The following is a 25,349-nucleotide window of genomic DNA, read 5'->3' as shown; positions in this document are numbered from 1 at the left end:
GCATATGAATTATGAGAGTGCAAATCCAATAAGAAACTCTCTAAGGGTTTGAAAATACTGGAAATGAGAAGGATAAATTGTATGTTAAAAGAAATAGCCTTTTACTGATTGGATAAACCATTCTAGCAAGATTTCACTGCTAGATGTCAAGATGGATTTGACAGACTATTTCTTATTCTCCCTTTCTGCTCATTATTCTTCATGCTTTTATCTATAGCTCTCTTCATCTTATCCTTTCCTTGACAGACATTTTCTGGCACTACACGGCTGTCAGAGTATTAGACAGTTTTTCAAAAACCCTTATTTCCACTGCCTCACTCCCAAAAAAGAACCACCTAGTAAGTGTGTAAAACTATGATATTAACATTCACACACTGGCAGAGCAGTTATGAACTTCCTTCACATTTTTTACCATAAAATATGTATAGAATGATATTGTGAGCTATTATATATTTAATATTTCTCCATATTGTATTACAGTAATACATAATGCCATTTGCAAAATTCATTTTTCTACCTTCATGCAGATAAGTATTTTTTGTGCTGTGCGTCTTCCTGATGATCAGAGAGGTGTCATCTGTGACTTTTGTTTAGCTGCCTCCTTCTGTTGGATCTCCAGCTCTACTCACTACCCCCTAGTTTTGATTTCTGTCTTGCAAGAAGTGATTATGCAGCAGCAGGCTTGTTACAAACTTTCCCATTCCTCCAGATGGCAAAGGACATTTATCCGCTTATAGGTTTTCAGATTGCTCTCTTAGTTCATTCATCCCTCCGTGTACATGATGCTCTTGCACAGGTGAAACCCAGATGCCAAACTGACTAGGAAGCTACAAAGTTTCAAATTAAGAACTATCTCCCTCCCCAGAATCCCTAAATACAGATTTTATAGCTTGAATAAAAACTACTATTTTTTCCTTGAAAGTTAAATAAATGACCAGCTCTTAACGTTTTTTTCTGGTCATTAATAAGATGGATGGATAAGGTTGTCTGAGAATTTGTTGTTGTTCTCTGGGTGGTATTAAGATTGTCTGAATAACCTCAACTATGCATTTAAATACTTCCACTTTAAAATTAAAACATTTGAAGCATCTTACTTTTTGACAGTCTCCCTGTACAATACTGATGACTATAGGTACTTCTAAAATGAAAGCCAGAAGTCTGAACTTCCTCAGTGCACACAGAATATAGTCCAGACAAGTAGAGAGCTGTCTTAATGAGATGTCATGGTTTCAATTCAGGATGAGGATATGTCACAAGGCTAACTTATCAAGTCCATATTTCAGCGTACCCATCATGTGAAAGTCACACAATGCCGTGCATCTACATGGTGTTAGGACATGAAGACCTAAAGCTATTTTTCTTGGAGCTCCCAAGACTATCTTTGCTGAGCATTACTAAATCCTTAAGTATCCAAAATTTCCTTTGTGATTAAGAGACCTAACTTAAAATTCTTACTGCACGTACTTTGTCATACTTCTCTAAACAGAGGGCCTTTTCTAATTATTTTCAAATATAGACCAATTAAAATGTACCAGCACCAGGCAAACAAACATTTTATTCATTATTTTTTTATTAACCGATACTGAGTGCAACTCACTGTAATAACAAAAATACACAAGAAAAACCAAAATGAAATAATAGAATACAAATAATGTCAGATTGCAAATGATCTGCATAAATAGCATGATAGCTAGTTAAATCATCATTAAAGTTATATTTGATGCACACCTTTCCTGTTAACATACATACATTCCATTTAACTCCTAAAACTATCTAAAACATGCCTGTCTTACATTCACACTATAATTAAACACAGCTGAATTATGTTTAAAATCTGGACGAACTTTGAGGTGCCCCACAGTCAGAGTCAAACTGCCACTAACCACATGGCATTTTACTAATGACTGCTGCTTGAGACAAATAAATGCCTTTTGAGCAGGAAGCCAATATCCAGAGTTCCTTTGGTTGCCTCTGGGTTGGATTTATGGGAATGGAAAGGGAAATGGTTGATGCTTAAATGGGAGGAAGGAAAAAATCAATATGGTTTCTCTAGGTGTTTAAAAATAAATGTGTTTGCAGAAAATTCTGGAGAACACTATTTGAATCAGAAAATTATTGAGAAGTATGCAATTTGTCCTGTGTCCTTATTGTTTGTCCTATTAAAGGGCTCAGTTTGAGACTTTAAGACACAGCACTGTGCTGGGGCTTGAGCATGGTCATGCTACCCCAACATGAGCTCTGGGACTCGTTGGACATGATTCGCCGGTTATGTTGAGTCAGGTCCATAAGGCATGATGGAGCTCCTTGGACATAGGGAAGATGCAACTGCTCTGCTGTTTTTAAAGGTATCTACTCACCTCTGCACTTAGTCAAGCCATGGCTCCACCCACCCACTCTGAAGAGGCTAGTACTGTCACAGTGTTGCTAGCCACACAGTCTTTCCTCAAAAGGCCATGTGTACTGGTCTTGCATGGGTATGCAGCATCTGTTTGTGCCCTCTTCTCACCTCCTCCATCCACTGTGGAAGGAAGGCCAGATTTCTAAAGGTATTTAGACAGCTAAATGTGCAAATAGGCACCTACTGAGATTTTTTTTTAATTGCCCAGTTCTCAGAGGAGTACCATGTAGTACATTAAATAGGGGACCAAACCCTTGGCTTTTGTTTCCAGCTCTGCCACCATTTACTTTTGTGACCTTCAGCAAGTCTGTGCTTGTTGGGTTACCAGTCGGTAAAATGGGTATGATAATATGTACCTCGCAGGGACATGTGAGGCTTCATTAATTAATGTTTGCAATGTGCTCTGTGCTCTCTGTATCAAAAGAGCTCTAGGAGATGCCTGGAGAGGCCATGAAGAACAATAATCCTGAAAGGGGCTTGGACCAGATGGTGAAATAAAATAACCCTGCTTTAAATTTAATTTATTTCTCAAAATTCGGCAATTGTAGCCTTTATCTTGCCCTGAAGCAGTAAAACAAGACTCTTCCCTCTGACTAAGCTTCTGATTGTTAATCATTTGGAACAGAGCAGCATTGCAGAGTTAGAAGCAGACAGACACACTATTACAGTCTGGGTCTGGATTTTTTTATTATAATATTTATTTTTTGTAATTGCTATGGTGACTTTGAACAGGTAAAAAACAAAATCCCTATTGCATTCAGGCTACAGTGTCCCTAGCTTTGCCTGTTTTAACAGTAAGCTAATTATATCTGTTTGGAGAGTTAGAGATGAAGTTCTTTTCGTGTTCTGTGATTGATTTCCATGGACCTCTCCTTCATTTACACTTCACAGCTCATCCACACTCAAACCTTTACAACAATCATAGTGCTGAAGCCATGTTACTTCACTTTTCTTATTTGCCTTCCGTCTAGTAAAGAGAAGAATGTGATATTTAGTGTGATTTCAGCCTCTTATTATGCACAAGAGATGCAGATTTGCTGTTTACGTTTCCATTAGGAAAGGCACTATTTGTATTCAGAGATTGCCTATTCCATACATCTGAGAAGGAATCGAATGTGAGGCTATTATGATAAGCTGTCAAAAAAGAATTGGGTTCTGCTGAATTGCATTAAATATTACTAGGAAGTACATAAAAGTTTGATTCAGCATTATTTTTATAAGGAGTGCTAGACTTTTTGTCATTTTTTATTATACCTTCTCTGTGGAAGAACTCAAATATTTACAGCTAAATGCTAATATGGATGTATCAAGAGAAAGGATAACAACATCAAGCAATTCTATTTCCTACTGCATGCTTAAGGGCCCTACTTTAAGTAGGTTCACCTATGCCCTACCATGATGATTTTTATTTTCTGTGGCCTTAAATGCCTGATCCAAAATTCACTGAAGTCTATGGAAAGCCTTCAATGAATAATCCTACAGTTTTAAAAAAGGAGAACACCTCACATGCCTTAAACACAGTATCTGGGTAGCATTTGATCGATTGTGTGCTTGAAGTAGGGGTTTCAGAGGAAATTCTCTCTTTTGACCATGTAAAGAAATTGCTCAGATCTTAAACACCCTCTCCACCTGAGCAGTTTAGAGTTTAGCAAGAGGGAAGCATTTGCTTAGAGATGGCTGAACCTTAAAATGTGTGAACCTTAAATACCTAGTAAAATGAATGAATACCTGAACCATCAAACTGATGAAGTCTGCAACATCCACCATCGTTTCAAAATGTGCCTGTTTCCCTACTGAGCTGGTGCATAATTCTCTGAGCACAATGTGCGTGTACTAGCTTATCAGGTGTTAGAAGCTGAATCTGTGCAGCAAATTGGGACTAGGATGTGAGAAGTTCATTGAGGGCCAAATTCTGACTAGTGACATCAGATTGATCAAGGAGTAGAGCATTAAACATGCTCAGACACATCTTTAACTCAAGCACTGAGGGCTAGATGCCAGGTTCAAATGCTCTTAAGTCACTGTGGATATCCTGTAACTCCATGAGTGGCCTTCTAGAATCAATGGGACATTCACAGGGAAAAGGTTTCCAGGTTCACTGGTTTGGAATGGTAAACCCTCGTGAGGAAGACAGTTTTCAGTGGAAATCAGTTTGACTCTCCCTTTGTCCATTTAATCCATATTAATAAAGGTTGGCTTGAATTATAAAGGAGTAAGATGCCTCTTCCATTTGTTTAACTGACATTGACCAGAAGTCCTTTCAGTCTAGTCTTCTAAATTTAAGGAAGATAATCAGATTTCCTGATTAGATTTTGTTAGCTAACATGCTTCTCATGTTAGACATGAGGTCATCTCGTTACAAAAACTTAATAAAAAGGTCTGGAAATGTAATGATTATTTGTGTGATTAAAGAGGAGGGGCTTGGAAAGCATTAGGCAAAGATATAAAATGTGTAAAAAATAGTATTTAGTTAATTGGTACATTAAAGTTCAGTTTTAACTTCTATAATTTCCAGTATTATGGCAAGGAACAAATTTTTCAACATGTAGTGTGATGTGGTTCTGGATAATTTAAGGGTATGGAGTTTGAATCACGAGTTCAAATCAGTTTATAATACAAGTCCCATTCCCAATAGACGTGTTCACACTTCAAAAGACACTATTACTAGTAGGGCAATTACTCTCTTTTCACAGTCTCATGAAAAAAGATAAAGACTGACAGACATGAATTATTCAGGGGTGGTCCATCTAGAAGCTTATTGAGCCATGTTGGCAGGGCAGTATGGGGAATCTGGAATTCCTGCTACCCAGGTGGTACCCATCCGTGAGATGATTAAGCAATGTGGGATCTCCAGGGCAAGTTGCAATCAGTAAAGGACAGCGGGGGGGGATGAGCACTGGTGGTGGTATACTATCTTTATACCCCTCATCTCAATTCAGGAAGGAGGTTGATGTATTAGAGATGAAAAGAAACCATGTGAATGATTAACGGGTTAGAAAACATGCCTTATAGTGAGAGATCGCAGGAGCTCAATCTATTTAGCTTAACAAAGAGAAGATTAAGGGGTCACTTGATTACAATCTATAAGCATCTATATGGGGAACAAATATTGAATAATGGGCTCTTCAGTTTAGCAGGGAAAGGTATAACACGATCCAGTGGTGGAAGTTGAAGTTAAAAAAATTCAGACTGGAAATAAGGTGTACATTTTTAATGGTGAGAGTAATTAATCAGTGGAACAATTGATTAAGGGTCATGGTGGATTCTCTATCACTGACCATTTTTAAATCAAAATTAGATATTTTTCTAAAATATATGCTTTAGGAATTATTTGGGGAAGTTTTGTGGCCTGTGTTATCATCTAGTCTGACCTCCTGTATCACAGTGGTCCCTTCTGTCCTTGAAATCTATGAATTCTCTTCATAGCAGTTACCCACAGGAAAATCATGACCGATTTGGATCATGGCAAGAATTATCATTTAGGGCAGTGATAATCAGACCTCAGTGATTCAGGAGCCAAATTAGAGATCAGCATTATCAAAAAGAGCCACAGTAGTGTGAATTCATTGTTTCATTTGCTATCATACTACATGTTCATATTTCAACTGTATGACGGGGGAAACATTTAGTTGTATATAAAAATTCTCACAGCAAAATGGCTGGCTGAGTATTATTATTTTATCCACTACAATTGGTTAATAACATAGTGAAAGCATCCTGATTGGTTAATAATTTTCATTGGTTAATAATGAAATCACACAGTGTTTAAATATCACAGTGCTGCAAAGAGTCCCAGGAGACACATTAAAGAGCCGCTTGTCTCGGGAGCTTCAATCTGAGTATCACCGACTTAGAGGCATTTAGTCATCTTTACTCACAATCAGTAGTACTGTGCTCTGAAAATAGTTCTGTTTACTGCCATGGACTACTACAGAGAAACTGTAGCAAAATCTGGTCCTATGTAAGTGGTTTGATTAAGTTCAGCTTTATAGAAAGAAAGTGGCAGCATTATGAACAAAGAAATAATTCTTTTAATTTGCAATGCTTCAGATTTTATTTAAAACATTAAAAAATAGCATATTCTTAATATTCTTTTTTTATTTCTGCTTTCTTCCAGGAACTGTTTCCTCCACCCCCAATCCCAACTCAACCCATTTCTTTCCATTACTTCCCTCACCTGTGTTTAGAATTAGTTAAAAGATACTAATATTTGTGTGATAGTATATTTTTCATATATAATAGGATGGAGTATTTGAATTGTATCTCCAAAGCAGCATTTGAAGTTTATTGTATATTTCTAAATTGTTCCAAGCCAGCTGTGATGCTGCTATGTTCTCCCCGGACATTTCTCTTTTTAAATGACCTTTTTAAAAAAAAAAAAAAAAGATTCCTTGGAGTTCAGTATTTTAGAAAGCTTTTGTCAGACTATTGAGGTCTAATAACTCTCGGATTACACATTTTATAATGGCTTAATGTGCCAAAGCGTAGTCAAATATTATTTCAAGATGAAATACTTGAGGGGAGAAGGTGGGAAGCACAAAAAGATTGATTTCATTGTACTGAATATAATTGTAATATAGCCATTATCTGACAGAATTCTATGCTGGCTAGGGAGAGATAAAGATATGACACACAAGAAAAGGGAATGGTTGGAAGATGAATGGGCCTTTTAGGGAGTTGATCTTTCAACAGATCAGATAAAGCTTCCTCAGGTCTCGTTCCTGCAGACTATGGTACATCAAAGTCTTTTTCAGGATCTGGGGACTGGACCTTTAAAACAGGCAGTTCTAAGATTGACAGTTAGTAGGATTTATTTTTTTTTTTTTTTTTGTAATCCCTGTAAAAGTTACAGAAAAGTTCATGGGGCTCTTAAAATAAACATAAACCTTGGATCTCTTTACATTTTCTTAACAGTCTTCCACAATAGATATTTTACTTTGAGTAGCAGCTCTGTGGAAAGATTAAATGAAATGTAACAGCAAGCAACTTTTTTAGTGCATGGATGAGAATATCTGCTTGTGAGTGGAGAGGTTGTTTTAAAGGCTAGTTGTTTTCATATTAATAATTGTCAACTCATTGAACTGAAGGTTGTTGAAGGTAATACACAGTTGAACAGCAGATATTGAGAAAACAATGAACAGCAGAACTGACTCTTTAAAAAATAACAAATATCAATAATTGCAGGTAGGAGCATTGTCAAGTGGTAGCCCAATGCAAATATTTTTAAATATTCCTCCTTGTAACAGTAGATCTTTCCCTTCTTCTGTGAGGACCTAAAATTATGTCTAAATGCTGGCGTTATCAATGTGCTTTATATCACATTATCTCTACTCAAAAGGATAATAACAATGCTACTTACTGTTTCTGTAGCTCCATTCAGTCATGGTTCTCAAAAACTTTACAAACTAGCTTTTTCACAACACTTTTATACATTGGTAAACTGAGAGACACAGTGATTTAAGTGATCAAAAGTGAATTTGCAAAAAGAAAAGTTTGTTTGGGATCCTTTGTGCTCTTCTTTTTAAATTTTAAAATATCAGGTCTTGGGGTCTCATTTTTTGCTGGAGAATCCCTTGGGGATCTGCAATGGGTTAGTGGCATCATAGTAAAGCTAAACTTCAACTTAGTCAGCTGTCTTCTGATGGGGTGGCAGTGTTGAGTATTGTTTCAAGTTTCAGCCAATTGTTGCATCGCTGACTCGCTCATGTTCTCCAGAGAATCTTCTCAGGAAACAAGGAAGGCAATAACTGAGATTTCTGTGATTAAAAAGCAGGCTCAACTTCTTTGGGGTGAGGGAGAGAAAAGTTGAGACTTTTCTTATATATCACAAAGGAACAATAAAGGGCACAAACAACTTCTAATTTGTTGCACAGTCCATCTGTATGTGACCCAGGAGTCCTGGCTTCTAATCATACTTTTAACAGAACACTCCCTCTCTAGACTGTGTGATCCTACAACAATAGTGATAGAGTGTCTTCCTTGCTCAGAACAATAGGCATAGCATGTGTGTGAGTGTGAGAACATCTTAATTTTACAAAATAGGCGGACAAACAATTGCATTTTAAAAATAATGCAGTTCTTGATGTTCATCCAAAGATGTGAAACTTTACCAAGAAGGGTAAGTGACTTTTTTGCAGTCACACAGTAAGTTAGTTGCAATATCTTGGATCCTTGCAGTTCTGATTGACAATCCCTGCTCTAACCCTTAGAAAATGGTACCTTGTATGACAACAGTTGAGACTAAAGCAGTTGATGGGAAAGGTAGTGTGGTCCAGTGAATAGAGCAATGGACTTAACAAGGGGGAGACCGGGGCTCTGTTACTATTTTGCCAATTACTTTTATGTGACTTTTGGCAAGGAGCTTAGCCTACATTTTCAAAAGGGACCGTGAGTTTGCATTTCCAGCTTTAGACAACGAGGGCCTGATTTCCAGTGTGTTGAGCATCTGCACTTGTGGGTACATCTCAGAAAATTTGGCTCCAGCTGTCTAATATTGGACAGCTGGAATTAAATGCCACTTTTGTACATGTGGGGCTTTACCTCTGTGCTTCAGTTTCTGCAAATGCAAAAGGTAGATCGAAAGGTGGGTAGACAATCTTAAATTGTTTTGAGATTTACAGATATAAAATGCTATAGAAGTGCTAAGTAGTGTTATTAGCTAGTGTTGATTATTTTTATTTGGAATACACACACAAATATGGATGCTTATCCAAACTATTCATGACTGTAAAACTGGACTAGGAAACTCAAGGGAACAGGAGCTCTTATGATTTTGGGTTTTTACTTTTTCCACTCAATAGAAATACTGCATGTGAGAATTTACTTTCTTATTGGCTTTTGGCACTTCCGCTCTGAAGTACAGTAGAGCACAAAAAGTGAATAACTTTTTAAAATAAGAATCTCTCCAGATTACAAAGAGAGGTTCATCTCTGGTTGCTATTTACTTTATCTGAAATCCTTAGTAGGGGCAATGCAACCTATTGTAACCCATTTACCAGTTCAGTTCAATTTGCGTTCCTCTTGTCCCTCTATAAACCAGAAGCAGTTCAGAGCTGTCCTTCAAGGCTATGCAAATAAATATCTGTGTTATATAGTCTTGTGTGGTGATGTCACTGTCACATTATGTTTTGTTTTGCTATGTTATTGTAAAACATGACTTAACCAGCTATAGCTCATCAGAGCACATCCTCTAAAATTTGCTACAAAACTGGCTGTATCCAGTGAAGAAATGGGGATTTATAAGTCCCCATCCCAATGCATTCTGCCAGTACATGATTACTTTTAACATACTGTAGGTTTTGCGGTAATGAATTAATCTAATGAGTTGTATGGGAGCAAGCCTTGCTATGTCCAAGCATAATGCATCATGTTATAAGCAATTGTTTTTGTTTTGCAAATATGGAAGTTGGCCAGTTGGAAGGTAATTGTGGGTGGAAATCCTGATAAGACATCAGTAATTTCCTATTAGCTATGAATTGTTTGAATTGCCTAACACAGTAGAGTGGGCACAGTTCTGTTTTGGCAGCGGAACAGGCTAGGCTCTGACATTGTTTATAGGATGATTGCAAGTAAATAATAATAATAAGTTAATATGACTGCAGTGCTGATGAAACGTTCCAGCCTGCCAGTCCTGGAGGCTGATTTCCTGTCTCCACAGTGCCGGTCCAACACTGACAGCACCAATGGAAGTGTCTTATTAATCTCCCATCTACCACTGTGGTCAGACTTTTTTTTTTCTAATGGCACCACCTGCAGGGTTTCATTCTCTATGATCATTCAGATCTTGGTCGCTTTGCTGAGACTACAAACAAGAGTAGCAACTACAACAATAGTTTTATAATGTGGATATTGGTCAACTGGAAATGAAACTGACACCACTGATCCAAAGCCCATTATAATCAATGGGGATCTTTCCATTGACTTTAACAGACTTTGGATCTGTCCCATAATGACCAAGCTGTTATCAGAGGCTAATGAAATTTATTCAGTACTGATCTTAACTGGATTCAAATAGGTAACTAGGGTTAGAGAGTGTTAGAATCCTATTAGCAATCCCCTTGACCCATCCAGTCTCCTTTTTTCCCTCTAATTACAGATCTTTTTAAAAAAGAAAAAAAAAAAGAAAAACCTCCTTTACACAGTTTTGCCTAAGTTAGACATTAAAATGAAGGATTGGTCTTTGAATTACATTCTCCTTGTAACAAAGGCTGGTTAGAAAGGTGTTTTCTGTGCAATAAACGTGCAAATGTGTTTGTTGATACCCTTGTGCACTTCCTTTGATGTTTCCCATAAGTTCTACTCCTGCTATAAAGTCTGAGCATGCATTTAATGAGAGAGATTGAGAGAGCAGTTAGTAATGGGATCCCCATTGACTACAGATTGTGCTAGGACTTGCATGAAACAACTATAGCTACATCTCTCTCTCTCTCACACACACACCAAACCATACCAAACCCAAAAAACAAACACAACCCTTCCTCTCCACCTACATTAAAAGAAGATTATTAAGGCTGTATAGTGAAGTACTCAAAACGTAGGAAATTCCAGAATATACCTGTGCATTCCAATCAGGCAACTCCCTTCTTCAGCTGCATGGACACCAACATGGGGATATTGAGAGCACAGGAAAGAAAATCTCCTTTCTTTTAGTTCTGGTGCCTGGCCCCTGCCAGCAGCACCCCAGAGCTGTAATGGCGGATTATTTCCTGCTCCGCCCAGGCCTGGAGCATGCTTGGTGTAGATGGAATCGTCAGAGTTTTTAGCTGCAAAGTTCTAGTGAGTCTTTATTGAGCATATGTGAATTGTTTCCTCCCTGTCCCCCTTCAAGGGCTTGTAATTTGGCCATATGTGGGCAGATTTTCATGGGGCTGGCAAAAGGTCACTCCTCTGCCAAATTTCAGAGCAAGGGGCATCAGCGCTTTTCCAAGAAAAGGTTACTAGAATTTTTTAATATGAGCAGATGTATTTATTTTCCCCTAGTCTTATTCTTGGAAATGACTTAAGAATTTTGGGTGAAATTTTCCTTATTTAAAAAAATAAAAATAAAAAAATTCTGCCTGTGGCAGAAATCCATCATGGAAAATTTTAGCCAAAACAGTTAAAATTTGGCAAAATTATAAACAACTGGGGGGAAAAAAAACTGGGAAATGTCTGGCAATCTTAATAGGTGGTGCTATGAGTCCCGCATAGAATGTGAGCTAAGTAGTTTGGAGTAAAACTTATGCTGAAATATATGCTCACAAACACATTATTTCCAGGGTCTTATAAATCTTAATGATTGGGCAACATCATGGCTGATTAAATTAATGTGGATAAATTCAAGGGAATGCAGGTAAGGGAAAGAAACATTTTCAGAAACACTGATTCTGAATTATCTAGAATCTCTCAAGGAAAAGTTAGAGTAGTTATGGTCAGCATGTGCTCAGTACTTTCTATATATTGATTACGATGCTTGGGTGAGCAAAAGGAATGACACGGAAAATATAATGGCATTTTTTGAATATATGATGCGTTTTTACTCTAAGTATTAATTTTGTCTTGCCTCATCATGGAGTGTAGCTGAAAAAGGGAAAGTCTAGAGAGGAGAATCAGAAAGGCTTGAAAATTACATATGAAGAGAATTTTAAAGAGAAAAATAAATAGAAAGGATTATAACATTGACAGAAGAAGAATCAGAAGGGTTAGAATATGTTCTAAAATAATAAATGTCACATAGCTGCTGATCAGACACTCACCCTTCATCAGGACCCTTATTGCATAATGAAACTGAAAGGCAACCTGTTTAAATAGATACATTAATATATATATAAAGAGAGTGTATAATCCACCTATAGAAATATCATTTAATAAGGAGAAGAAGAATATAACAATGAAATGAAAAATAAAGGATAATATATTTACACGTATGAGAAAAAAGTTACAACTACAGTGTCTAGATTAAAAAGTTACAAGGGCTGTCAATCTTCATGCTACAGAGAATAAACTGACAGCCTGTTGGGATCTGCCCTAGTGGTCATGCATTGATTACGTTGGCTAAGGTCATTATGTTTGCATGAATAGTTTATTGTCACAGCCTGCTGATGTATCAGGGACCTGCGATTGCCAGAGGGAGAACAACAAACTAGATAGGGTCAGAGGCTGGCTATAGTATTGCAAATCCCATGTTTCCTCAAGGATTTGATTAGGATTTCAGCTTTACCCTTTGGGTAAATGAATGTAAGTTGGGCACCGGAGAGAGATGGGGTTGGTAAGGGTTTTATCACAAGTGTTGGATTTCTGAAAATATTCTCTGACTAAGAGATGGTTCAGATGATAAATTATTTTGCAGTCAATATGCAGTGTTGTTGTAGCTGTGCTGGTCCCAGGATATTAGAGAGACAAGATGAATGCGGTAATATCTTTTATTGGACCACCTTCTGTTGATGAGAGAGACAAGCTTTACAGTGAATAGGCAGGAAAGGAGATGAAACATAAGGTGGAGCCTCGGAGGGAGGCCATTTAATCATATCATGATGTCTAATATCTCACAATAGCTTGTGGAATCTACGACACCTCAGTGATGGGTTACAAATAAATGATAGTAATACTAATTGGTGTTAGGCAGATGAAAATGTCTTGGAAATGTCACTGAAACAGCAGTTGCTATTCAAGTGTACAGGCTGAACCAGCAGCCAAGAAGAGATGAGGCAGAAGATCATTATCACATATGGCAATTCCTATATTCCTAAACCCAGTGTCCTGCCCCCAGGCTGGGGAAATGGCATGTTATCTGTTTTTCACACACCACTGCAAGGTGAACAACCTGATTAAAGCATGATATTTTGGGCTTTAAGCAGGTGTCCTACCCTTCACCCTGTGGGCTCAAATGGATGTGCAGCAATGGGCCCAATATATTGAGTACTTCCCAGTTGTAGGTGGGCATCTTTAAAAGTCTTCTTGGTGATCGCTCATATTTGTTCATCAAGTTTAGTGTTCCCACAAAAAAAAAAATTAAGAAACTGTACATTAAAACCTGCCTATTACTCTGGCACTTCAGTCTCATATTAATAGCACTGTTATGTAGCTAGCTGTTATGTATTCTTATAATGACCATTGTTTACAACTCTCATTATTTTCATACAAGTAATGGAAAAACTAAAATTGATGTCTTGTCTTTCTGTCTTCCCCAGCGCCTTGCAAAAGAAGCAGAGATATTTCAAGCATCACATCAGTGGAGGGATGAATTTGGGGTAAGTTTTCACCTTTTCTCTCTCTTACCGCTTCAACAATTTCCCACTTTACAATTTTCACTCTATTCTTGCAAATTTAGCTTGTCAATACAGCTGTCTCAGCAGGTACCTGTTCCTCTGAAAACCTGGATGTGGCCTGATTGAAAGAATCAGTGCTTTACATGTGCTAATTTGCTTTGCAATGAGCAAGGAATACATTCCACCTTACTGCTGTAGGATGAAACAACATTTGAGTTAAATCAGTTTCTGTAGGGTATAAAAAGGAGATTCCTTCTATCGGGGTCTAAATGTAGGAACACAATTTTTTTTTTAGTGACAGCCAACTCATATAATTCATTCATAGTTTATTGTCCATGTTTTTCCTCCTATTTCCCCTACCAGCCTAGCCCAATTAATAGCAGTTTGCCTACTCAACTGCTGTTTTGAACGTAGGCTAGAGAAAGGGGATATGTGCAGGATGTAGTCATATAATGATATAGTTACTAACTTCCACCGAGAAATAGATGCCACTGAAATTTACTTAAGGCCTTATCCATGTAAAGATTCCCCTTGACTTCGGTCTCTTTGTATGCCAATTGCCAAATTGTTGAATGAGAATGTGAACCCTCTTTGGTTTATTCATCCTAAAGTTAGAATTTTGAAGTTTTGGGCACACAACTTCTGCAAGAAATTTCCAGCTATGTCCCTGCCCAGTTGGCTCATGCATGACATGCGGTCTGCATCTGTAAAGAGTAGGTTGTGCCATCCCAGGTGCATTCATAGACTATTATGGCCCAATCTTGCAGCATTTACATGCACAAACCCTTCCAACGACTTGAAGATGCCCCCAGGAGACTTTATGGAGAAGAGATCTTTGAGACTAGTTGATCTATCTATCTATAGAAGGATGCAAAAGCTACCAGACAATTTTCTCCTTGCCAATGAAACGTGATTTTCATCAGTTGTCTTGTTGTGGTGAAAGAAAAACAAATCTAGTTTTTCTTTACCCAGAAACCAGTAGATGACAGAGTTTACAGGCCTCTAATAGGCTTAGACCCCCACAGTCCGATTCCATCAATCAATATCCTCACTTCGTCCCTCAATAATCCCCAAACACAAACACTTCTAACAGCCTCACAGACCCCCACATCATCCTATCCGGTTGGATTTTTTATTCTTAAGAAACCTTGTGCCAGTTGGTATAGGCACTTATCTGACATTATTCCTACTGATTTAGAAGTGAACTTCTTATAATGTGTAAAAACAATGCTTTGTCACTGTATTCAACTCAAGAGCTGCTTGGGATGATAAGTATGCTAAAATGTTAGGATGCAGTTTCACTTTAAAACAGTCCCTGCTCTGTGTACCGCTGCTACAAACCTGTGCTTTGTCTGTACATTCACTAGAATGATAAGACCACACAATTAAAACATGACATAAGATTGCATGGAATCATCATTCTTTGACCCAACGTTCCTTATACACATTGACATACAGAGAGTTAAAAAAGAGACTTAGGTCCAGGCCAAATTCAGATCCTGTAACTAACTCAGAAGATCCTGGAGCCCTAATGGGCAACAGTCTGCAGCTTTTGTGGTGTTAGTGCACAAGGGTGTGGAGAGTTTTAGATACTTACTGCTACAGTATGCACTTGTGCCGCCTGGCTAGCACTGTCTCTGAGCTTTGCTTTTTTTCTTTTGCCCTTCACCTTCTGTGGAAAAGATGCAGATTGTCATACTCCTTTCAGGAAAGTTTCTGGTCTCATCAGAATTCATTGCCAAGGACGGATCTCAAAGTACATTTTTTAAATGTAATTTTATATGAATGCACACCGCTCAGGCAGTGACTGGAGTTACAGAGTTAATGCAATCGCAATCAGTGAATATCTTACAGGCCAAAAGAGTCTGCAGTTGGACTTGTATTAAAGTCGCTGCAAACAAAGCTTGTGCTTTACTGTTTCGAGTTAGGATGAGAACACTGTGCAGCAGAATATAATAACCTTGACATTAGGTTATGCAATTAAATGTAGAATAAATGTAGTAAGCCTCTTATAATTTAATTTGTTCCATTTTAGCCAGAAGTAATCTATCTTCTCTTCTGGCCTACTTTTTAGAAAATGCCTGATCAAATTAGCTTGTGCACAGATCTTTTTGATAAACTTATTTTTCACGGCAAGATTTATTCTCCTAATGGCTCTTTTGGAAACAGAAGCTGTACCACAGAAGGTTTTCAATGGACGCTGGTTCTTGTTGTACTCGAGGTTACAAAGTGAATGGACCTGCTTGTCTTGTTGGATGGAGTTATTTCTTTCCTAGGATTTGCTTTTGGGTGATGAAAGCCCCCTCAGCACCATGCATATGAGTCATAAGAGAAACAAGCTTTTTTGGACACAGTCTATTGCTGATTTTAATTAGCTCACAATCAGCAGTGATCTTGACAGCCATATTGCAGCACAGTGATAGCCTGTAGGGTTTTGGAGAAAAACAAACAAAACAAAACAATCCAACATAATACGGGAGGCTCACTCTTACAGATTTACTTTATATTGTCTGATTTTCGTGGAAGAAACCCTTGGAGATGGAGGGTAAAGACATGGCATACATTCTGAGGTGTGTGCAGAGGTATAAGGGGGTGCCAGTAGAAAAAGTGTCAGAGCATCTGTTGTAACAACTTGTTCTGATATAAATGTTTATGCACAATTACACAACAGTGTGTAAAATTTACGAAGGTTCAAAGATTGTCTGTGAGCTAGGTTGTACTGGGACAGAGATCTAGTAAACTTTCATAATTAGGTGATGCTAAAATAATTAATGTGGGTCAAATCTCCAAAGGTTCAGTTCAGATAGGACTCTAAAAATCCAAAGTTTATCCAAATTTATACAGAACTCTTTCTGGTTAATTCTGCTGTTAGTTTCATCTAGAGCTAATCAAAATTCTCTGAATTTTGGGGGGGATAGGGTGGGTTGGGGGAAGGGTTAGGAAGAATGTAGATGAAATTCAAATTTGGATAAAACAAAGAAATACATTTTTTGGTGGAAAAAGTCCCCACTTTTCAATGAGCTCTAGTTCCATGACAGTAGATTTTCTTGTGATATTTCTAATACTGCTTTATTTTCCAGTTGAAACTGAGAACTGTTACTACACAAGAACTGCAGGCAAAGAGTAAACAAAATTCAGTTTTTCTGAAAACTCAAAAGCTCAGGTTTGGTCTGGTGGTGGGAAATTTTAGTAGAGCTTCAGATCAATTTTTATTTTAATTGAACTGCTTTGAGGGGTATGCCCCCCTCCCCTCCTCCCCCCCCCCCCCCACACACACACACACACACACACACACACAAAAAGCCAGTGGCTTTATCAGTAACAAACCTAGCTGGCATCTGGAAAGTTATGATTCAGGTGTTTGGTCTCCAAACAAAATATTCAAAAGTGACTTTTTAGAGTTGTTCCAAGTATTTGCCAGCTTTGAGTATTGGTTCTCATAAAATGAAGAGCTAACCTATTTCAGAAATGGAAGCTTTTGACATCTTTTGACTTTGGTGGGATTACATGGTGATGTGCATTGGATTATAATTTACCCCACTGTTTAAGAAAATGGAGACTGTGGAGTAAGTAGAGGCTGACATGGTGTAGGTCTGATAAAGAACTAACATTTTCGCAGTGAATTGGGAAAGGGTACTGTTATGATTTCGACCCTGAGTTAGTAAGGTGGAGTCGGTGAAGATTAACTTGAAGCAGAGTATTGAAGTTTGGTATTTCTGAGGAACGCATCCAATTCTATCGCAACTTTAAGACACAATCCATTGCCCATTGAATTCAGTAGGGCTCTTTCCACTCATGTCAAGGGTCTTTAAATCAGGCCTTAATGGCCCAAACCTGTATTCTGTGTTCACCTAACTTTTAGACCTTAAGGCCAAAAGAGACCATCATGATCCTCTAGTCTGACCTACTGCACATTGCAGGCCACAGAGCCTCACCCCCCACTCCTGTAATAGACCCCTAACTTCTGGCTGAGTTACTGAAATTCTCAGATTATGGTTTAAAGACTTCAAATTAAAGAGAATCCACCATTTAAACTACTTTAAACTTGCAATTGACCCATGCCCATGCTGCAGAGGAAGGCAAAACCCCCACGATCTCTGCCAATCTGACCAAGGGGAAATGTTTTTCTTGACCATAAATATGGTGATCAGCTAAACCCTAAGCATGTGGGCAAGACCCTCTCCCACGAGCTGATTGTGGGATTTGGGTGTGCAAGGATGAGACAATAAATACATACCGCAAAGCAGGTTTAGTCATCTTCCAAAAACTGTAATGAATCTGTCAGCATTGCACAGTGTATCCTAAAGACATTCTCATCACTTTCCAATTTTCCTTAAATAAATACACTGGGTAGCTATTTATTATTTAATAAATGTATACCATAGCACCATAAACACAAACTGAAATATGTAATACCATAGCAACATATGTATACCATATCATTTGGTATACATACCAAACCATAAGTATGCCATACCATCAAATGTATGCCATACTACCATAAACACACAGTGAAATATGTAACATTTTCTTATGAGTTGGTGAGGTGAGCACAGTCTTATAAAAGAATTAGAATTTAGAAAATGATGAATTAAACATAATACATTCAATATAAATTAATTGTGGCTTTATATGTTATGGGGCTTTGGGTGAACTTCACATCTGAGGCAGAGGGCTGGCATGTTAATTCAGTGGGGCTTCATATGTGCTTAAAGTTAAGCGTGTGCATAGGGATTGAGCCTTACATGAATGCAGTGGCCCCGATACTTTGTGTAACCACCACAGAGGGGCTGAGGTCACTGAGTTCCAGCCCAGGGCCTGGAATAGCAGTTCTAGGGGCTACCTGACAAGCTCAGCATCTGGGTCTGAGGGTGGATCTTTCCACCTAGAATTCCACTTTCATAAAGCCTGATCCAAAGCTCATTGAAATCAATGAGTCTTTTTATTGACTTCAGTTGGCATTAGATCAGAATCATAGAACCAAATTACTTAGTTTATGTGGGTGGAGTGAATTTTACTCTATGTAAGCAGAACTTTATTAAGATGCAGGAACATGGCTGATAAACCTTTATGACACAGGCATGTTTTGAAATCATAAATATAATTGAAACCAAAGGATTTTTTTTTTTTTTTTTTTTTACAGAATGTCCTGTAAAGATCCATTTTTAACGGAATGTTTTAGAGTTTAACTGTTATAAAGTATCTAATAGCCTTATAATGCCATGCATCAGTAATTTAACATTGGGGCAATGGGAATAATTACCGAAAAGGTGCCTTCACATTTCAAACGAATATTAAAGATCCTGGATATTTTCTGGATTAAAAGAGGGCAGCTTTCATTAAATATTGGTTTGTAAAATATATATTTTTCTGCTTAGACACAATGCCAATTAAAATATATCTTATTTATATATCTTTAAGGCCATAAAATACAATGTGCCTCTTATAAAAGTGTCAGGTCTCTAGAGACCTATGTGAACACTAGAAAGAAGAATCCAAAATACTGAACTGAAGAAACATAACAAGAAAAAGAAGAAAAATCCACTGAATTCACTGCCCTTCTCCATTTCCTTCACTCCCAGCAGCACACAATTCCCTAGTTGAATGTAGAGTAGGTGAAACAAAAACAGTACTTATAAAGTAGTTTGGATTAATGCAGCCATCAGAAGTACAAACCAATATTTCTAAATAGACCAAATCTCATCAGTTGCTACTCTGAATTTCTTGAGACTTTGAAGAGTGAAAGGAAGATATTTTTTGTCCCTTGTGATGGTCCAATTATTCTATTGGGTTTCAGGTGCTTTTTTAAAAAAGAAGGAATAGTGTGTATGAAAGGAGAATGTTCTGTATTGAAATAAGTGCTGGGGATTTCCCAAATAGACCTCTTACAATTACATCTAGTATCATGTTTGATTGCATTGCAATGGCTGGTTAGCTAAGCAATTTTGTTTCCAATTGGGCCCGTAATATTAATTGTACTTACACATGTACAAACGTAAGGAATATCTCATTTGTATTTTAACAAGCTGAATCTTTCTGCTTGGCTTATTAGCATCCACTTATTTATAAGAAGACTGCAATGCAGACTTTTAGGAATTAATTATCATGTAAAAAGAAGCTCTAAAAATTCCTTTGTGTGTATTATCTTTTAAACAATGGTATTGTTCTAGGGACTGTGTTAATTCCCTGTATCCTAATATTTGAAATACAGTATTTGCTATGATTTAGAAATAGAACAAAGTTTGAGTATCAGTTGAGTTTAAGTTTGAGGCACAGAGAGAAGGTCACAGAAAAGTTATTATGCATCATGTATTTTCATACCTTTTTAGGGTTTTGTTTTGTTTTTTTAAGAGAAAATGTTGGCTGCATAAAACTGTGGTGACAAGTTGCTCAAAAGAGAGGCAAAGGATAGAAAAGATAATGGAGATTAATCTATTCTTCAAATGCTTGCTTGTCAATTCCATGTTAGGTGTGTGCATACCCACGTGAATGACTACTGAAGATTTTTGCCTTAGTGGTATCCATAGGGCCGGGTCTGGTGCACTCTGGAACCCCACGCTCATGTGCCGGTATGTGAGGCGCCGCCAGCCCTGTGCCTTTTCAGTTTCTTCTTTACACTCGTGATGGTTACTGGAACTCCCTCTCTCTCTTATGGTTGCAAGTGCTTCGCAGTTGCCTTAGTTTGTTGTAAATTAGTTTTTTTGTATAGAGTTAATAGTTAGAAAATTCGGTATTAGTGGTCCCGCTAGGGATGTTTGCCTTGGGATGGGACATGCCCCATTCGCTGGGCTTCAAGCTGTATTCTGTCTACCACAAGCCCTTCCCACTCAACAATCCCCTGTTAGTTGTTTGAAGTGTTTAGGGGAGAAGCACAGAAGCAATAAGTGCAGGATTTGTAAGGACTTCAGGCCATGGACTAAGAAAGATAGGAACATTTGCCTAAAAGCAAATGACCCCAGAATCATCCCGCTCCGACTCAGTGCTGAGTATGTCAGTGTTGGTGCAGAGCACACCACTGGCACTGGGCCCTTCTTGGCACCATTGGACTTCACCCGTACTGAAGAAATGGCATGCAGACAGAGGTCGTTCCCCCACACCCAAGAAGGACAAGAAGTTGGGGTTGGCCAAAGTCCCTTGTTGGGCCAATTTCCTGCATTAGAGCGGCAGGAGCCAGCCTCTCCACCTAGGGCTTCAAGTCCATCGAGGGAACTGCCTCCAACTCCCAGGAGCAGAAGGGGGCCCCTTAAGCTAGTGGTGCTGAAAACGCCAGAGGCATTTTGGTTCTACCAGTGCTCCCCACTCCATGGGACCTTCTTTCAGCATCGGAGTCAATGAAGGCTTCTGTCTTCAGGGGAAAACAAATGATGGGGTCACCACAATGGACGCTCAACAGGCACCGCTCCCCTGAATCCCAGCCCCAGTGCCCCGCTCAGTGAAGGTCTGCTCCTTTGTGGCACTGGTCTCTGGCTGTGCACTCCCAGTCTCCAGTGCTGAGCCACGCATCTCTGGTGGGGCATCACCAATCTGAGTCTCCCCAGTACAGATCTTTGTCCTCTTGACACTGGTCGCTGATGACATGGCAATGGGCACAGGACTCCTGGCATTGATTCCCAGTGCCCCATTCCCTGACACAACACCATTCTCCACACTATCGGCGTTCTGCACCAGAGTGGCACTGCTCCCGGGAAGCCCAGTGCTGATCTTCGTCCCCGCCACACCGTTCCTTGGTACCACATTGTAGCTGGGTGGAAGCAGCATCTGCTCTGCTTTGGTCCCTGAGGGAAGATTAATCTTCCTCAGACTTGGAAGGGGAAATCAGCCCTCAACCCCAAGAGCACCAACCATTGGGTGCACAGGCTTTTTGGTGCAGGTCCTACGGTAGCATGTGGGTCCCAGGGACAATGGCCAATCCAATGGCCATACTTCAGTCCATGGAGGATCCCCATGGTACCAGGAGCGTACTCATACCAGTTCTCTGAGAAGTAGTCCACAGCACTGACTGCCCTGGTGCAGCATCCAGTTTCAGCTTCCAAACCTGGCACCAGACCAGAGGGTCCAGTGACAGGGGCAGTGCCCCCTACAAGAAGAGGAAATGATACCTCTTCCCCTGACGCTATTGTCCTCCTCATCGTCCCCAGACGAGGCAGTTACCACCCCAGCCCCCCCAATCCCATTAGATGACTTTCAGGCCCACCAGGAACTCCTTAAAAGGGTTGCTTCCAATTTGGGCCTAGAAGCTGAGGAGTTCATGGAGCTTCTCCTGTTGTGCTTTGATCCAGAATCTCTCTCCTTACCTTACCAAGCTTCAATTCAGTCCATATTGTACTATTTGTTGTATCTTAAACATCAAGGTCTAGCCCTCTCATCATTAAAGGCTCACTTGGCATCCATTTTAGCTTTCCCTTCTCCGGTCCAAGGTAAATCAGTCTTTTCCCATGACATGATGATCAGGTTTCTAAAAGGCTTGGAGAGACTTTATCTCAGGTAAAGATCCTATACCTCCCTGGGACTTGAACCTAGTTCTATCAAGACTCATAGGTCCTCCTTTTGAACTTTCAGCTATTGTTCTCCGCTGCTGCTCTCCTGGAAGGTCTCCTTCCTGATGGTGGTGACCTCAGCAAGAAGGGTCTCTGAGATTAGAGTGCTCGCTTCCAAACCACCATATACAGTGTTTTACAAAGACAAGGTTCAGCTGCGACCCACCTAGCCTTCTTACCAAAGGTGGTGTCACAGTTTCACAACAACCAGGACATATTCCTTCCAGTGTTCATCCCAAAACCACACAGATCTAGTGAGGAACATAGATTGCACACTCTGGATGTTAGACAAGCCTGGGCTTTCTACATCAAAAGGATTAAATCCTTTCACAGGTCAATGCAGTTCTTCGTTGCAGTGGTAGAAAGGATGAAAGGCCTGCAATCTCCTCCCTGAGGATTTCCTCATGCATAACCTCTTGAATCAAATTCTGCTATGAACAGGCAAAGGTACCTCCACTTTCATCATTACAGATCACTGTTCTAAGGCTCAAGCTTCATCGGTAGCCTTCCTGGTGCAGGTGCTGATTCAAGACATCTGCAGAGCCGTTACCTGGTCCTTGGTCCATACCGTAGCATCCCATTACACCATCATCCAGCAGGCCCAGGACGATGCCAGCTACAGCAGAGTAGTGTTGCAAACAGCACATCCCATAAACTGAACCCACCTCCAGGGATACTGATTGAGAGTCATCTAACATGGAATCAACATGAGGAAGCACTCAAAGAATTAAAAACAGTTACTAACTTTTCGTAAGTGTTGTTCTTTCTCCCACCATGAGAGGTGATCTTTTTCAGTCAGGGTAGAAATATATTAAGGGGGGAGCAGTAGGGAGACCTTGCTTTGCTTGACCTCTCCTATGGAGATTCTGTAATCTTTCATGAACACTGAGTCAGCATCAAAAAGTTGTATCTTAAAAACACCACCTGAACATCCTGTCAGTTGTATTGTTAACTGCCTGGCTTTAAAGAGGCAGCTTGCCAAACCTGATCTTGCAACTTCTGAGATGGAGGAAAGAAATCAGACATCAGAAGCACAGATGGGGCACAATTCTTCATTGCTTTGTCTCTCGGTAGCCATTCATACTTGTACAAAAGTGGTTCACATTGCTCAGTATCTTGCATAGTCGATTACACCAGAGCAAAGTAGGTGGGAAATGCTAGCATTCCAATGTGGTAGCATTTCCTGCCCATTTTGCACTGGTATAAATGTTTATACAAGCTATAGGGGAACAGGGAACTAAATTCAATGCGTGCAAAGTAGGCATAAAGCTCTGTCACTGGTGTGAATGGAGAAATCTGATTAAAAAACTTAAATGGCTCAAGGCAATGGAGAATCAGGCCGATGCTGGTATGTATCAGTCTTTTCCATGTCTTCACACCATGGCCTGATTCAAAGCCTATTAAAGTTAATGGGAAGTCTTCTATTGATTTTCAGTGGTTTTTGAATCGGGTCCTCTGCTTCTGAGGTGTATGTGATTGAGAAGACAACTCAGTGTGATTAATTTAAATTGACAGGCAGATGTTCATGGTCTTACGGGGCAGAATGTTTTCCTCTGAAGGGCCTTGTGCTACCTTCACTTATGTGACACATATCTTTGATTTGTGCATAATTTAAATGAGACATGCCATATATCTCTCTGAAATAATGTGAAAATGGCATTCCGCTGTCAGCTGTGTGTGCGCACTTTGGGGTCTTCCCACTCATAGTATTGTGCATCATATAATGTAGATGGTGAGAAGAAATAAAAATGAGGCAGTTATGTAGATTGTTCTGATGTTTCTCTGATGCTTATCCAAGTCATCCTAACCTTTTGTGTCTGTGCAAATGGGCTCAAAGTGTTGCAGGGAAAAGATTTCCAGTAATGCTTTCTTTAAATTGGGTAGGAAATATCTCAATTACAGTCTTTATATCAGAACATCAGCCCTGGACAGAAGTCAAGCTGTGATTCCCCCCCCCCCCCTTTAAATTAACTGAAACCTTTTCCAGATTTAAAAATGCTTAGTTTTGATTCAGTTCCTAGTGTATTTGAACCAGTTTTCACCATCCTTTAGGTAGGATATCAACAACTGGCAAAGAGGTAGATCTCTTAATTTAGAAGTTCTATGGGAATGTGACCAGATTGAAGCCTGGCCTAGACAAATGTTCCATGAGAGATAAATATTAAGGGCTTGGTTCTCCTTACACTATTTTTTTCACTTAGAAAAATGTTAATCCATTGGGCCAGATTCGATCAGTTAGATGAGAATTATTCTGGATTGACACCCAACTCCAGTGGAATTGCACTTGACTCTGGTGTAAGTAAGAAGACAATTGAGCCTGATAAATCTACTGGAAAGTTAATACTAGAATTGTAGATTAAATTACTTACAGCCTTTTTTCTCTTTAATTTCTTTCTTCCTGACAATGACAACTACTTCTTGTTTATCCTCCAGTACTTTGTTCAGAGTTCTCAGAGTTCTAATTTATATTGCTTTTATGGTTTGAGGTGGTTCACTTCAAAGTGGTTACTCCTAATTAATACTAGTGTAAGATCAGAATAAATGTATTTAAAAACATGTTCTGTCCTTGACCTTCAAAGCGGATTAGGAGTGGATTTTTGATGTGGCTACTAGAACCCTGAGTGAGACCACAAATGCACATCATAAAATCCTAAAGCTAATCAAAAATCTAGTGACAGATTTAGATCATGTATCTAAATTATCATCTGTGAACTATGGTTTAAAGGTGATATAATGTATGAGCCCCCTATCTCAGAAATTCAGCTTTTAAAACCAAACACTACATAACCTAGCATCAATGCAGGCCCTATTGAATGTTAGAGCCCTTAATCTGTTACCATGTGTCCAATCAGATTACAACCAAGTGTCCTTGATGTGTTGTGTGCATTTGTCAAATGGCATTTTTCTTAGTGTAGAAAAATACAGTACAAAATTATCAGCTGATGCAAATTGGGGTAGCTCCATTGACTTTAGTGGGGTTATGACAGATGAAGATTTGATCCTATAATTTTGAACTCATTGGTCTTCAGTTATACTCTTTTAGACTTGCTAGTACTGTAGGAAGCTGTCAGCAAACTCTGCATCCCTTCAGATGGGAAAAGAGCTTATGGACCCTAAAACACCTTTGAGAAGTGCTGAATCTGACATAGCCCTGTTTTCTAATATGCC

At 39.0% G+C, this 25,349-nt stretch overlaps 1 protein-coding gene across 10 annotated transcripts in view; it reads left to right on the top strand.

Annotated features, from left to right (window-relative positions):
- CACNA2D1 (calcium voltage-gated channel auxiliary subunit alpha2delta 1) overlaps nucleotides 1–25,349 on the top strand; it is a 623,614-nt gene that overhangs the window by 264,867 nt on the left and 333,398 nt on the right. For all 10 annotated transcript variants that reach the window (XM_067564557.1, XM_067564550.1, XM_067564549.1 and 7 more), the window contains one exon: nucleotides 13,567–13,626. In XM_067564557.1, the coding sequence (XP_067420658.1) occupies nucleotides 13,567–13,626 (60 nt within the window). The remainder of the gene's footprint in view (nucleotides 1–13,566; nucleotides 13,627–25,349) is intronic.

Source organism: Emydura macquarii, unplaced genomic scaffold (assembly GCF_026122565.2).
Source record: "Emydura macquarii macquarii isolate MOO-44397 ecotype Brisbane River unplaced genomic scaffold, CSIRO-AGI_Emac_v2 contig_2636, whole genome shotgun sequence".
In the NCBI taxonomy this organism is placed as follows: domain Eukaryota; kingdom Metazoa; phylum Chordata; order Testudines; family Chelidae; genus Emydura; species Emydura macquarii.
This window is presented reverse-complemented; position numbering and strand designations above follow the sequence as displayed.